The sequence below is a fragment of the Trematomus bernacchii genome, unplaced genomic scaffold (assembly GCF_902827165.1).
Source record: "Trematomus bernacchii unplaced genomic scaffold, fTreBer1.1, whole genome shotgun sequence".
Classification (NCBI taxonomy): domain Eukaryota; kingdom Metazoa; phylum Chordata; class Actinopteri; order Perciformes; family Nototheniidae; genus Trematomus; species Trematomus bernacchii.
In genome coordinates, this window is record NW_022987828.1 from 15,181,646 (window position 1) to 15,195,601 (window position 13,956).

The following is a 13,956-nucleotide window of genomic DNA, read 5'->3' on the forward strand; positions in this document are numbered from 1 at the left end:
GCTGTAGTCTGGAGGTCTGTAAACAGCTGCAATCAGTGCGCTCACTGGGGCTTGTACCTTCAGAGCCAGAAACTCAAGGTCCGTCACATTATGCACATACTGTTTTTCACACACTTGAATGTGGTTCTTCACATATACAGCAACTCCACCAACACCTCTGTTAGCAATCTGTGGAGAATTTGTGTAGGACAGGTGTCTGTTGCGTTTAAACATATTGTAACCTACTAAATGAAGACTGTCTGCAACAAAGGAGCCTTGCAGGTGAGCTTCTGTAAGATACAAAACATCAGCAAGACACAGTTCAATTCAATCCTCTGTATTATGGTGAACAATGGTCAGAGTGTCAGGTCTGCTCAATGTTTGTTTGATGTGAAGAAGAGGCATCATATTGTCCAGGTTCACTTGTCTCATGGTCTCTATGGCTCCAGTGATCTCTGGGTTAGCATACATTTTACTCACATCCATATCCAGTAGGTGCAGTCCACTGAGAGAGGTCACTCTACTGAGAGCTACATAAGCCATGCCAGGTTCAAAGATGTTTTTTAATGAGACTACAGCTGATGTCCTTGTCATACCTTGAACCTTGTGAATTGTACAATCAAAGGCCAGTTTAAGTGGAAACTGTTTGCGTACCACTCCTCTCTGTTGCAGATTCTCCTCTGCTCTCTCAATGTACACAAGATCATCAGGTTCTCCCGGCGCTCGATTGCGGTAATTCCTTCAAGCTGTTTCATCATCCATCTTGAGCCCAAGCATAGTGACATGTGCAGAACCACGTTCTTCAGAGGTAAGTACCCTGGCCAGTGTAGCGAACAAACCATTCACCAATCCTTGAGACACGTCTGTGTTTCTGGTAAGCATGACATGAGCAACCTCAGCAACGGTGGTTGAATCTGGTAACTCACTTCTGCCTCCTTTAAATGGTTTGGCCTGTATTGCCATTGTTCCAGTTTGTCGGTCCTTTCTGAAGTCATCTGCATCAATCTTGGTGATGTGGGAATAGAGACAAGCTAATGTTGCGGAGTTGTGGGAATCAACTTGTTTATTAGTTGCACAAATGAGCAGGATATCAGATGGACAAAGTGCAGGTTCAGTGACAGTCTGTGACAGCAAAGCTCTGTCTGCTGCTGATTTCACTTTCACACGGATCCGGTTCAACATATCTGCAAAGGCAACATCATCCCTCTGACACATAATCTCAGTGAGATTGATCATCTGAAAGTGTTCCTGCCAAAGGTCAATCTCACATGGGTCATAGCCATGAGCCATGAGCCATTTCAATCCGGTTTCCGATCAAAACACAGCACCGAAACAGCTCTTCTGAAAATCACAAACGACCTCCTCCTCCCCAGCTAGAAATGTTTGGTTCTAAAAACATTCTGAGAATGTTACATTCATTGTTCTAGGAATGTTTTCAGCGGGAAGTTTTCTTTTGGTTCCCAGAACGTTCTTCTGAAAGGTAGGATAACATTCTCTAAAAACATTCTTAAAATGTTTGGTGATAACATTGTTAGAACATTATGCCCTCCTATTCTTAAAACGTTTTTAGCGGGAAGTTTTTGTTTGGTTCCCAGAATGTTCTTCTGAAAGTAAGGGAATGCTCCGGTTTTCGGACAAAATTAACATGGGATCCCTCCGGTCATTGGACGTACTTCGTCTCACTGGAATATTAACGGTCAGATTGAATATAAAATCGACCCCATTTCTCCGGCCAATGACGGGAGAGTTTTGAAAGAGACAAAACACTGTTCCATACATTTAAAAACACTGAAACAATTAAACAATGTTTACCCAGGGTTCAGGCACCTTCCCTGGCTTGTAAAGTGCGATGATGCATCCTGGAGGTATCAGACTATTTAAAAAATGTATACCCACGATTCAATCACGTTTCCTGGCTTGTAAAGTGCAGTGATGAGCCCTGGTAGTATCAGACTATTTTAAACAACTTTCCCCCGCCTTTCAAACACTTATTCCTGGGTTTTAGCCAGTCATTTTGCACAATATCATTTAACATTGACGCTCTCCTGAACATGTACATATTCTCTGCATTTCCAGGAGAGGTTCAATGTTAAATGATATTGTGCAAAATGACAGGCTAAAACTCTCTTCCAGACGTTTAAAAATACTTTCCCCAACCATTTAAACATTATTTCTGGCTTGTAAAGTGCAGTTATGCGCCCTGGAGGTATTAGACTATTTCAAACAACTTTTCCCCGCCTTTCAAACACTTATTCCTGCCTTAAAAAGTCAGGTGTTGCACAGTCTGCTCTCTCGGTACACTCTGTCTCTATCTACACCACTTTTGCCCACGTTTGCAACACTTATTCCTGGGTGGAAAGTGAGGTGCTGCATGGATCTCTCTACCCACGTTTGCAACACTTATTCCTGGGTAAAATGTTATATGCAGCAGGCTGGTTCTCTGGGTACTCTCAGTCCAAATTTAAGACAGTTTCCCCGCATTGTAATCACTATTTCTGCCTTGGAAAGTGAGGTTCTCTCCACACATTTTCCCCTAAAAGGATTTTAAATCATTATTTTTTGCATTTAAATGATTTATTTTATCATTAATATGGTTCCCTAACACAATGCACATAGTCTGGAGCTCACTGGGGCCCTGCATATGCTTTAATCAGGCGTTTTAACACTTTTTTCCATGAAAATGATTTTTAATCACTATCATGGGGCTATGAAAATCAAATTCCGGGTAATGCCGAGCACAATTGTACCTTTTACTATTTAAATGTATTTGTATTATATATTTTTGGGCTAGAAAAGTGACATTTCTGGGGGATTTTGTCAGTTTATGGAGCTTAGCCCACAAATCCTGGAGCTTCCAGGCCGAATTTGGGTGCTCATAGGCGTGTGTGTGTGTGTGTCATGAAAAATGATGTCCAAGGAGTGTAGGGTTTGGGAATTATGGCAGGTTTAAAACATTTTTTGGGGCGAATTTCAAGTTCTCCTCCACTCTGTTTTGAGATCTAAGCACTCTAGCCTTAACGAGCTGTGTTGCACAGCATTCACAATAATAAGAAAGACAATTCCATTGAAGATCAAAAACGTTTATTGTGGTATACTTCACATCATATTATATGATTAGAAACAGCCAATCAACTTAAGTGCTTTATTCAGCTGCTTCTTTTCCCTGTAAAAAAACAAACAAAATATAAATACATACAGTGTAAGCATACACATCATACTCTGCATACATCTGAATGTTTTCTCTGTCGTTCATTTCATAAAGATTTGGGCTATATTTGTTATCTCAAGACTTAAGTATTGCATTAAGAGATATTCAATTTAATTTTCATTTATAAAAGCTGAAATGTCTTTATAGTTACCTTGCCAGAGTCACGGCTCTTTGCTCTCAGTTTGTTGACCTGGGTCTCTGCAATGTCAGCACGCTCCTCAGCCTCCTCCAGCTCATTTTGAACCTTCCTGCACTTGGACAGATGAGTATTGGCTTGTTCCTCCTGGAATAAGAGATACATAGTTTAAGGTACAGAAACCTTCAAAGACTTTCAAATATAATATAAGAATGTGATGGTAATCTTAACAATCAGCAAGATTTGCTGTTAAAAATAAATCTGACATATCTACAAAACAATGTATATATTGTCCTTACCGCCTCCTCAGCCTGCCTCTTGTAGGCCTTCACCTTCAGCTGCAATTTGTCAACCAGATCCTGCAGCCTGGCAACATTTTTCTTGTCCTCCTCAGTCTGTGCCAATTTAGATTTGCATGTTTAAATATTGTAAAAGGTTAGTATATTAGATGAATTGGTACTGTACATTTTAACTATGAAAGTAACCATACCTGATAGGTGAGCTCCTTAACTCTCCTCTCATATTTGCGGACACCTTTAACAGCATCTACTCCACGTCTCTGTTCAGCCTCAACCTCTGCTTCCAGCTCACGCACCTTTTGAATAACATTACAACATTAAGTATCCAGCTTGTTTTCAAAGGTTTCTTTCAGCTATATAAATCTTAGTATGACTTTTTTTACCCTAGACTCCAGTTTCTGGAGCTGCTTCTTGCCACCCTTCATGGCCAGGTTCTCAGCCTCATCCAGACGGTGCTGCAGGTCCTTAACAGCAACCTCCAGGTTCTTCTTCATCCTCTCCAGATGAGCACTAGTATCTTGCTCCTTCTTCAGCTCCTCAGCCATCATAGCAGCCTACAGGAGACATCAAAAAATGTTAATTAGAAATATCAACAAAAAAAATGGCCGTTAAAAGTAAGACATTGAAACCTACATCAGTGATGGCCTTCTTGGCCTTCTCCTCTGCATTCCTTGCTTCCTGCACAGTGTCATCCACTTCACCCTGGACCTGGACCAGGTCTGTCTCAAGCTTCTTCTTGGAGTTCACAAGGCTTGTGTTCTAAAAGGTAAAACTATTTAGCCTCTTAAGTCATCACATGCCTAATATTCATGTTAGTTGAAATTGTATTTGATTCTTGAATTATTTAAATGATTAGGTTTGTTCACCTGAGAGTGCAGAAGTCCAACACGCTCACTGGCATCAACCAGCTCTTGCTCAGCAATTTTGCGACTTCTCTCTGTCTGTTCCAGAGCAGCTCTAAGTTCCTCAATTTCAGCCACCATAAGACCGTTTCTACGATCCACCATAGCAGCCTGCTCCTTGAAGTCCTCCTGGGCTCTGACAGCATCATCAAGGTGCAGTTGTGCATCCTAGTGAGAAAAAGATCAGACATATATACATGAATGCCAAAATGTAGCCCAATCTACCATAGTTGGAAAATAAACTGTTCCTTTTCTATACCTTCAGCTGTGCCTGCACATTCCTGAGCTGCTTCGTGGACTCAGCAGCCTGGCGGTTGGCATGGCTGAGCTGAATCTCCATCTCATTCAGATCTCCCTCCATCTTCTTCTTGATTCTCAGGGCATCGTTTCTGCTCCTGACCTCAGAATCCAGAGTGCTCTGCATGGAGTCAGTCACTCTCTGGCTGTTCCTCTTGATCTGTTCCATCTCTTCATCTTTCTCTGCCAGCTTCCTGTCCACCTCACCCTTAATCTGGTTGAGCTCCAGCTGGACACGCAGGATCTTAGACTCTTCATGTTCCAGAGTTCCCTAATGAAATCAAACAATTAAACACTCATCTTTGCCTTCAAACACTGATATATTTGTCAATGATTTTTAATGTTATGAACTCCCAGGAAAGAAATACCTCAGCCTCTTCAAGAGCTGTCTGGATCTCAGTCTTCTCTGTCTCCACCTGCTTCTTGGTCTTCTCCAGCTCATGGATGCTCTTGCCAGTCTCACCAATCTGTTCAGTCAGATCTGAGATCTCCTCTGCAGAAAGATACATATCATATTGTTGAGCCTCAAATGGTAAAATATCAACAACAAAAAATGTCCAACTCATGTTGAAGTCTGTGACATTATGTAGAACTCACGTTGCAGATTCTTGTTTTCACGCTTCATGGTCTCCAGATGATCAAGAGCCTCCTCATAAGAGTTCTTCATCTTGAACAGTTCAGTGCTGAGAGAACGAGCCTCCTTCTGTGCTCCCTCAAGCTCTGCCTGACCCTCCTCGTACTTCTGCTTCCACTCTGCCAACACCTGAATAATACAATTCATGCAGTTTATTTGGTTATGTTAAAGTCTCAGGGCAAAATAAATATTCATGTCATTGTTTGTGTGTTTTGACCAAACACAGTAAATTGTGTTACCTTGTCAAAGTTCCTCTGCTTTTTGTCCAGGTTGGCAGCAAGGCCATTGGCCCTCTCCACATCAATCATGAGGTCCTCCACCTCACTCTGGAGCCTCTGTTTGGTTTTCTCAAGAGAAGCACACTTGGAATTCACTGCCTCAATCTGTTCCTCAGCCTCCTGAAGGCGCTGGGCAAGCTTTTTCCTGTTACCAAAAATGGAGGTATTTGTGGCTCAGTTAAACTCATAAAGTTACAAGTTATTTTCGAGTTACATTTGCATATATGAAACAACTAATTACCATATTAATTCATCTAAATGATTGGCCTCAAAGTAAGGAGCTATACACATTTTTAAATACTAATGTTATTACCAGCAATTCAGGAATCAGTAGAGTTTTTGCTAAAATGCTACACTTCTGGCCATTTAACAGTTTGAATGTCACTCACTTGGATTCCTCAAGCTCCTCAGTGCGCTGGATAGCATCAGTTTCATACTTCGATCTCCACTGAGCCACCTCACTGTTGGCCTTGGACATTCCACGCTGCAGCTCAGCCTTGGCCTCCTGCTCCTCTTCAAACTGCTCCCTCAGCAGATCACAGTCATGGCGGGCTGATTGCAGGCCATGGGCAAGAGCATTCTTGGCCTGTTGTAAGAAATATTATTAACCTTTACACAATTTCTAAATCACAAACAAATCATACACATATATACTATCTTTATGGTTTCTTACCTTAACCTCCTCCTCAATCTGTCTCTTCAATTCATCAATCTGCTGTGTGGAGGCCTGCTTGCCTCTGGTCAACTGAGAGACAAGAGCTTCCTTCTCTTCAACTTGACGGCTGAACTCACCTTGTGTGAAAAATATTATAATACGTTAGTTTGTGTTACGTTTCTCAATCATATACTCCACAGATGATTCACCAAAAACATGTAGATACCATTTTCTGTCAGGAGACGTGCTTTCTGTGAACTTGTGTCATTGATTTGGCGGACGTTTTCATCATTCTTGGTCTTCAGTTCGCCAAGTTGGTCCTCAAGAGTACGGCACATCTTTTCAAGATTTCCCTAATGAGGAAAAAATAAACAAAATCAGTGATCAGATTTTATTCACAAAATAATTTACATGTTGTACTACATTCATATTGGTAACATATAATATAATTTAAAAAAGCATGTAATGCTAGTGTACCTTTGCCTTAGCAACATTCTCCATGTTGCTAGAGAGGTCATCAATCTCCATCTTGTATTCACTCTTTTCCTTCTCAAGCTTCTGCTTGACACGCTGGAGGTTGTCAATCTGCTCTCCCAGCTCAGCAACACTGTCAGCCTGCTTCTTGCGAAGGGCAGAAGCAGTTGCTTCATGCTGCAGAGTGGACTCCTCAAGATCACGACGGAGCTTCTGGAACTCAGCCTCACGCTTCTTGTTCATCTCAATCTGAGCAGAGGTGGCACCTCCAGCCTCCTCTAGCCTCTCACTGATCTCCTCAAGTTCCCTGGAGAGGTCAGCTCTCTGCTTCTCAACCTTGGCACGAGCTGCACGCTCAGCCTCAATCTCCTCTTCCAGTTCCTCAATACGAGCCTGTTGAATGTAGATGTTTTCTCTTTTAGCAATCATTCACTTTATTACACATAATAGTAAATGTATGCAGTATTGTTAAGTGTAACACAATATCTCACCTGGAGCTCCTTGATCTTCTTCTGGAGCTGAGCACCCAGAGACTGCTCATCTTCAATCTTGCTAAGGAGCTGACTGCATTCAAAGTCCTTCCTGTGAAAAAAAATGATAAAGTGCATTGAGTTCATGCAATTGAACACTTCTTTAAAAAAATGTATGTTGTGCAAACAGAAAAACTAAGTTACTTTTTGATTTTCTCATCAGACTGCTGCTTGTCATTCTCAAGATCCATGACGGATTCCTGGGCCAGTTTGAGATCACCCTCAAGCTTTCTCTTGGCTCTCTCCAGGTCCATACGCAGCTTCTTCTCTTGCTCCAGAGAACCCTCAAGCTAAACAAAGGTATACATTTTTAATTATCATGTTCAAGAATAATCTTGCTTTGCCAAATCAAGTGACTGTAAACCTACATCATCCACTTGCTGCTCAAGCTTGGTCTTGGCCTTGGTCAGAGTGTTGACTTTGTCTTCCTCTGCCTGCAGGTCATCAAGAGTCTGCTGATGAGACTCCTGAAGGGCTTTCTTTTCCTTGGTCAGCTTAGCAACGCTCTCATCCTGAGAGGCCATCTCCTCGGTCAGGTTCTTCACCTAAGTGTGCAAGAAAGATTTTGTTAATACAAATAAATAATTATAATCTCACTACGTAATGGACAGATCATTGATTACAAACCTTGTTCTCAGTGGCATGTTTCTCCTTTTCCACTTTGGCCAAAGTAAGCTCCAGGTCATCAATATCCTTCTTGAGCTCAGAGCATTCATCCTCCAGCTTTCTCTTCTTGGCAGTGAGCTCAGCATTAATTTCCTCTTCATCTTCCAGTCTCTCAGTTGTCTCTTTGAGTTTGGCCTCCATCTGAATCTTACTCTTGATGAGTCCCTCACATCTCTCCTCAGCATCAGTGAGATTGTCTCCTTCCTAGACCATTTTCATACAAATACATGTTAGCTCTTATTTATTCACAAACATGAAAAAGCGTATTTGTCTGTTGACGTGTACTTACAGATGCTATTTGCAGAGCCAGATCAGTCTTCTCCCGCAGAAGGGAAACCATCTTCTCCTCCAGTTCCTTCTTCTTGGCCAGGGCAGCAGCCAGGTCAGTTTTCATTTTTTCATAGTTCTCCTTCATATTTGCCAGCTCCTTCTCAGTTTCAGCACTCTGCAGCAGAGGCTTAATCTTGTAGTAGACCTTCATCCATGGCCAGTGTTTGACATTCATGAAGGAGCGCACGTTGTACTGGATGGTGTATATGGCTTCCCTGCACAGAAAAATTGGTTTTAGACAATATATTTATTTTTACACCATTGATCAGAATTAGCAGTTTTCAACGTGCCTCCTTGCTGTCATCTTCACAAACTCCGTTCTCATGAGATAACCACGACACAAAGCCTGAGTAATTCTGACCAGAGTTGCCAGTTTTTCGTCTCTCATCTCCTCAAGGGTACCCAGCAGGCCAGCCTTGAAGAACACCTGAACAAACAGAAACAACAAATTATTTCAGAATCAGAATACCTTTTTTCGAGGAGTGGAAATATAAATGTCTTTCAGCAAATAAATGATGAATTCAAGTAATGAACACTTGAAACACTGTATAACAAGCAAGCAAACAAACACAATGAAATATGTGACTCCTATTTACATGATGGTTTTTGGTCGGATGGAATGGTTTTAAGGCCAAGTCTTAATCACTTGTTTCATCATAATCATCACAATTTTTATTTTTTATTATTTGCCGGGATGGAAAAAGAGAGGCTACCAGAGTTGACCTCCTGAGGTAGTTTCATTAATTACATGTAAAATACATACTACCGTAGTCACAGTAACATATAACAAATACACTGTACAGCGTCTTTGGTAAATATTCATTTGCTCAGTTATGAAGTAAATGTAAAGTACTTACCTTGGTGTGTCCAAATTTATATTCATCATGAGGAACATCAATTGACCCAAGCAGCTTCTCTGAAGCCTTCTTGTTGTCCATGAACTGACCGTCAGGGATGACAGCGGCATTCAGCACCTTGTATCTATATGAAAGAGTTTATTGTCAGTAAGAGCATTACATTGTAATAATGAGAGGTTCAAATTCTATGTATAAAAACATTATACCTCTGCTTGAAATCAGCATAGAGGATCCTGCTGGGGAAACCTTTTCTGCAGATTCTAATACCCTCCAGGACACCATTACACCTGAGCTGGTGGATAACCAGGAAGTTCTCCATAAGACCTGAACAAACAAATATTATATATTTAATTATTTGAATAAATAGTAGGTATTTTAGTTGATGCAGCACAGCATTAAAAACCAAACCAGTCATCAATACTGTTGTATATGTACCTGGAGTCTTTGACTCATTGGGAATCAGACAGCGCACAAAGTGAGGATGGGTGGCCCTCAAGTTAGTCATCAGCTTGCCCAAGTTCTCCTGTAATCCATAATGGTGTCTCATGTCATGAAATGCCACAATTGGGAGTTTTAGTTTAAACAGAGATCTATTAGTTATGTTTGCTTTGAGAAAACTTACCCTGAACTGCGAGGACACAGTCTGCATAGAACCACCCTTCTTCTTGCCTCCCTTCTTAGTAGCATCTGTTGATGTTTTGTTAGAATGTCATGAAATTAGCATAAACAAGTAATAGTTGATGATTTAAAATAAAATTACAAATATATATTTGATCAGTAAAAAGTATATATTATCTCTGGTCTTAAATGTTTTTACTGTAGTTACTATCTTACCCTCAACTACTGGAGGATACAGCGAAACCAGCAGTTTCACTGAGGATTTCATGTACAGCTGAATGACAGAGTCGTTCAGGGGATCCTTGTTCTTGTCCAGCCAGCCAGTGATGTTGTAGTCCACGGTACCAGCATAGTGCACCAGGGAGAAGTGGGCCTCAGCCTTGCCCTTTGCGGGCTTTGGCTTCTCAAATGCTTTGTTTTTGCCAAGATGCTGGTCATACAGCTTGTTCTTGAAGGATGTGTCTGAGGCCTTGGGGAACATGCACTCCTCTTCAAGGATGGAGAAGATGCCCATGGGCTTGAAAAGGTTGAAAGAGGTATATCATTTAGTGATACATTATAACAAATAAAAAAACTGTTACATATGATGTATGATATAATAAATGAAGTGATTACCCTTTCAATCAGCTCAATGCAGGCAGCCAAGTCCATACCAAAGTCAATGAACTCCCAGATAATACCCTCCTTCTTGTACTCCTCTTGCTCCAGGACGAACATGGTGTGGTTGAAGAACTGTTGCAGTTTCTCATTTGTGAAGTTGATGCACAGCTGCTCCAATGTATTGAACTGCAAAAGAACATATCATCTTCATAATCTCTTACAAGGCAATAAGAACTATTATTTATTGAAAAGTATCAACTGCTAAATTGTTCAAACTCTGGCTTACATCAAAGATTTCAAAGCCAGCAATATCCAGCACACCAATGTAGAATTGTCTAGCTTGTTTGGTGTCCAACATATTGTTGATACGGATGACCATCCACAAGAACATCCTCTCATAGATAGACTTGGCCAGGGCAGGCACTGAGTTGTTGACCTTAAAGAAAAAAAGTGATGTGATTTCATTTTTGACATATACAACTGTTATATTATATTATTTTCAAGATACATGCGACTAAAATTCCAAAACTAAAATTGAATCTAATGAAATCTGTACTACATTTTTTATTTATAAACAGCAGAATGTTCGATATTGATCATCATTGTTTACCTGAGGTACAGTCTGTCCCTTGGTGACATACTCATTTCCGACCTTCACTCTAGGATAGCACAGACCCTTCAGCATGTCAGCGGAGTTCAGACCCAGCAAATAAGCAACCTTGTCAGCATCTGAAAATAATTCAGAAATGTCCATCATAATTTGTGAAGAACACAATGTTATCAAGAAATGTATCAATGTTGTTGCCAAGCTCTAAGCTTTGAGCTAAGATTAAATACTCACCCTCTGTGCCATCATTCTCAGCCTGCTCCTCACGCTGCTTTTGCTTGAACTTCATGTTACCATGGTGAAGCACAGCACCGGTCATCTTGTAAATGCTCATCTTCTCTTCATTAGTGAAGCCCAGGATATCAATAGCATTCTGATGTCAAAAGACACAAAAAACATAATTGTTCAAGCAAAAGTTCTTAAAAGAGTTGTAATGATGTTGCATTTGTTTCACAAAGTCTATTTAAATATGTTGAATTGAAAATTACTCACATCCGTGGCATCCAGCTCCACTTTGTCATCAATGCTGGCCACAACGATCTTACCCATGCTACACATGGGGAAGTCGTAGGGGTTGGTTGTGAGGAGTGCCAGTTCTAGAATCCAAAAAAAATAAACATGTCAGTAGATATTTAAAAAAAAAAACTCTAATAAGGTTGAAACAATTGCAATATCTAATTCTCCTTACCAAGGAGCTCTGGCTTGTGGCCGGTCATCATCTGGTAGAAGATATGGTAGCCTCTCTCTTGCTCAAGCTGGAATGTCACTCTAGACTTCTCCAGCAGATCTACAAGTTTTGATCATGTCAGTGCCAGGCTAAATCTTACTTACAGTAGTTTGTATACACTATAAGGATTGTTACTTACAAGTCTCAATATCAGCACTAGCCAGTTTGCCAGCTGTGTTGAAATGGATTCTGATGAATTTACCCTGTTTGGAATAACATAATCATTAATGTCCCTCCACATGTGCAATGTAACAATGCTTCTCTCGTATGTAGAAACTGTTCCATACTTACAAAACGAGAAGAGTTGTCATTCCTCACAGTTTTGGCGTTACCATAAGACTCAAGCAATGGATTGGCTGCAATAATCTGATCCTCAAGTGACCCCTAAAATCCAGGTTAAGAATAGCTGTCAGGAAACGACTTCATTTGTTCATCCCTGAAAAAACTTCTAAAGATAAAGAATCCTGAATCGTCATCATCATAGAGTAACATACCTTTGATGCGTCTCTCTTGGGTCCAGAAACTGAGATTGTTGCAAAGTACTGGATGACACGCTTGGTGTTCACAGTCTTTCCAGCACCAGATTCTCCACTAGGTAGAGACAGAGATTATTAAGAACTTGACCAATATGTTTGATTCATCTTAATTAAAAAACAATTGGTACAATTGTAAATGTTACAAACTTACGTGATCAAGACAGACTGGTTTTCCCTATCTGTAAAAGTAAAAAAAACATAAACCAATCAAGTACATGTTAAAAACAGAAACCCTATACTGATGCGTTTTAAATGAGTGGTAATGACTTACCAGTAGCCATGAACTGATAAGCGTTGTCAGAGACAGAGAAGATGTGGGGTGGAGCCTCCATACGCTTCTTGCCTCTGTAGGCACTTACACATTCAGCATCGTATACTGGGAGCCACTTGTAGGGGTTCACAGTGGCACAGAACAACCCAGAGTAGGTCTAAAATATATCATAGAGAATTTAAATGTAACTTCATGTTTCCAGCAAACATTTTTCAGTCTCATTAGGCAATTAGTCTTACGTAGATCATCCATGCTGCATAACGCTCTTTGAGGTTATACAGCACAGAGGCTTCATTGAGATGGGTCATCATGGCCATGTCCTCAATCTTGTCATACTTGGGAGGGTTCAATGGGAAGACCTCCTCTTCTTTCACTACCCTCTCCTAGAACAGGAAATGTGTTACAATGAGAAATGATCAAATTGAATTCCTTGTACACTGATTTAATGATACGAACCTCCTCAGTTCCCAGTATTTTGACAGTGGCTTTGCCACCATCTTTCTTGATGAGTGTTGCCTTCACGTACAGCTCCTTGACATCAGACACAAAGCAAGCACTCTTGGCATCAAATGGTGCGCTTTGAGCCTCAAGTCTTTCCTTCTCTGGCTTACGAAGGTAAATGGAAGCCTTGCCATACAAGGCCATCTCCGCATCGGTACTCATGGTGGCAGTTTATTTCTGTGAAGTACACACAAGTAAGATACATCTTATTAATCTTACTTATTTTAATGTTTTCAATCAATTTGATTCTACAGCCCAGAATGTCTGTCATCAAAAAAAAATAAACATATCCCCATTAAATTGAATTCTCCTTGAAATTGAAATGGAAGGATTCAAATCAAATTCTCGTTAAATCGTCACACAAATGTGCACAGCACCACACTCAGTGAAATGTAGTCTTTGAATTGAACCCATCCTAGTATTAGAAGCAGTGGGCAGCTACTATACAGGGCCCAGGAAGCAGTGTGGGGGTCAGCTGCTTTGCTCTCAGAGGTAGGAAGTCAACTGAAATGTGGATTGGTAACAGTCCACACTTCAATTATTTTCCTGTGTACCGCTACCAGAACACATTCCAGTATGGAGTTAAAAGTAATTAGCTCATTAAAACGTTTTTCTAACTTAGATTGATGGAATAAAATATATTTACAAATGTAATGTAGTTGAAATATGTTCATACCTGTTCCACTCTTATTGAAAAGTCAGAAATATTCCACAATCCTGTTGAGAAGATATCATATTGGTTTTAAATCAACAAAATTGTTCATGATATTCTTTACAATGAATTTATAGTTTAGAAAATTGAGCAAATACTGAATACATTGAATTGCTATACAGCAGAAGATAAGCCTACC

General features: G+C 40.4%; 1 protein-coding gene across 1 annotated transcript; it reads right to left on the reverse strand.

Annotated features, from left to right (window-relative positions):
- Positions 1-3,043: 3,043 nt before the first annotated feature.
- On the reverse strand, positions 3,044-13,282 carry LOC117499628 (myosin heavy chain, fast skeletal muscle-like). Its single transcript, XM_034152151.1, has 39 exons — positions 13,061-13,282; positions 12,844-12,987; positions 12,605-12,761; positions 12,485-12,512; positions 12,292-12,388; positions 12,089-12,181; positions 11,937-12,000; positions 11,759-11,857; positions 11,563-11,666; positions 11,305-11,443; positions 11,074-11,192; positions 10,750-10,899; positions 10,479-10,649; positions 10,080-10,380; positions 9,868-9,932; positions 9,681-9,768; positions 9,452-9,569; positions 9,246-9,369; positions 8,679-8,815; positions 8,348-8,603; positions 8,020-8,262; positions 7,761-7,937; positions 7,537-7,682; positions 7,354-7,444; positions 6,866-7,255; positions 6,615-6,741; positions 6,407-6,525; positions 6,123-6,319; positions 5,695-5,878; positions 5,419-5,584; positions 5,190-5,314; positions 4,784-5,092; positions 4,489-4,692; positions 4,256-4,381; positions 4,006-4,176; positions 3,814-3,918; positions 3,623-3,718; positions 3,339-3,470; positions 3,044-3,142 (listed from the first exon to the last, which is right to left on the reverse strand). Exons 1-39 carry the CDS (start codon positions 13,265-13,267, stop codon positions 3,122-3,124), a joined length of 5,790 nt encoding a protein of 1,929 aa, XP_034008042.1. The 5' UTR covers positions 13,268-13,282; the 3' UTR covers positions 3,044-3,121.
- Between the last annotated feature and the right edge of the window lie 674 nt (positions 13,283-13,956).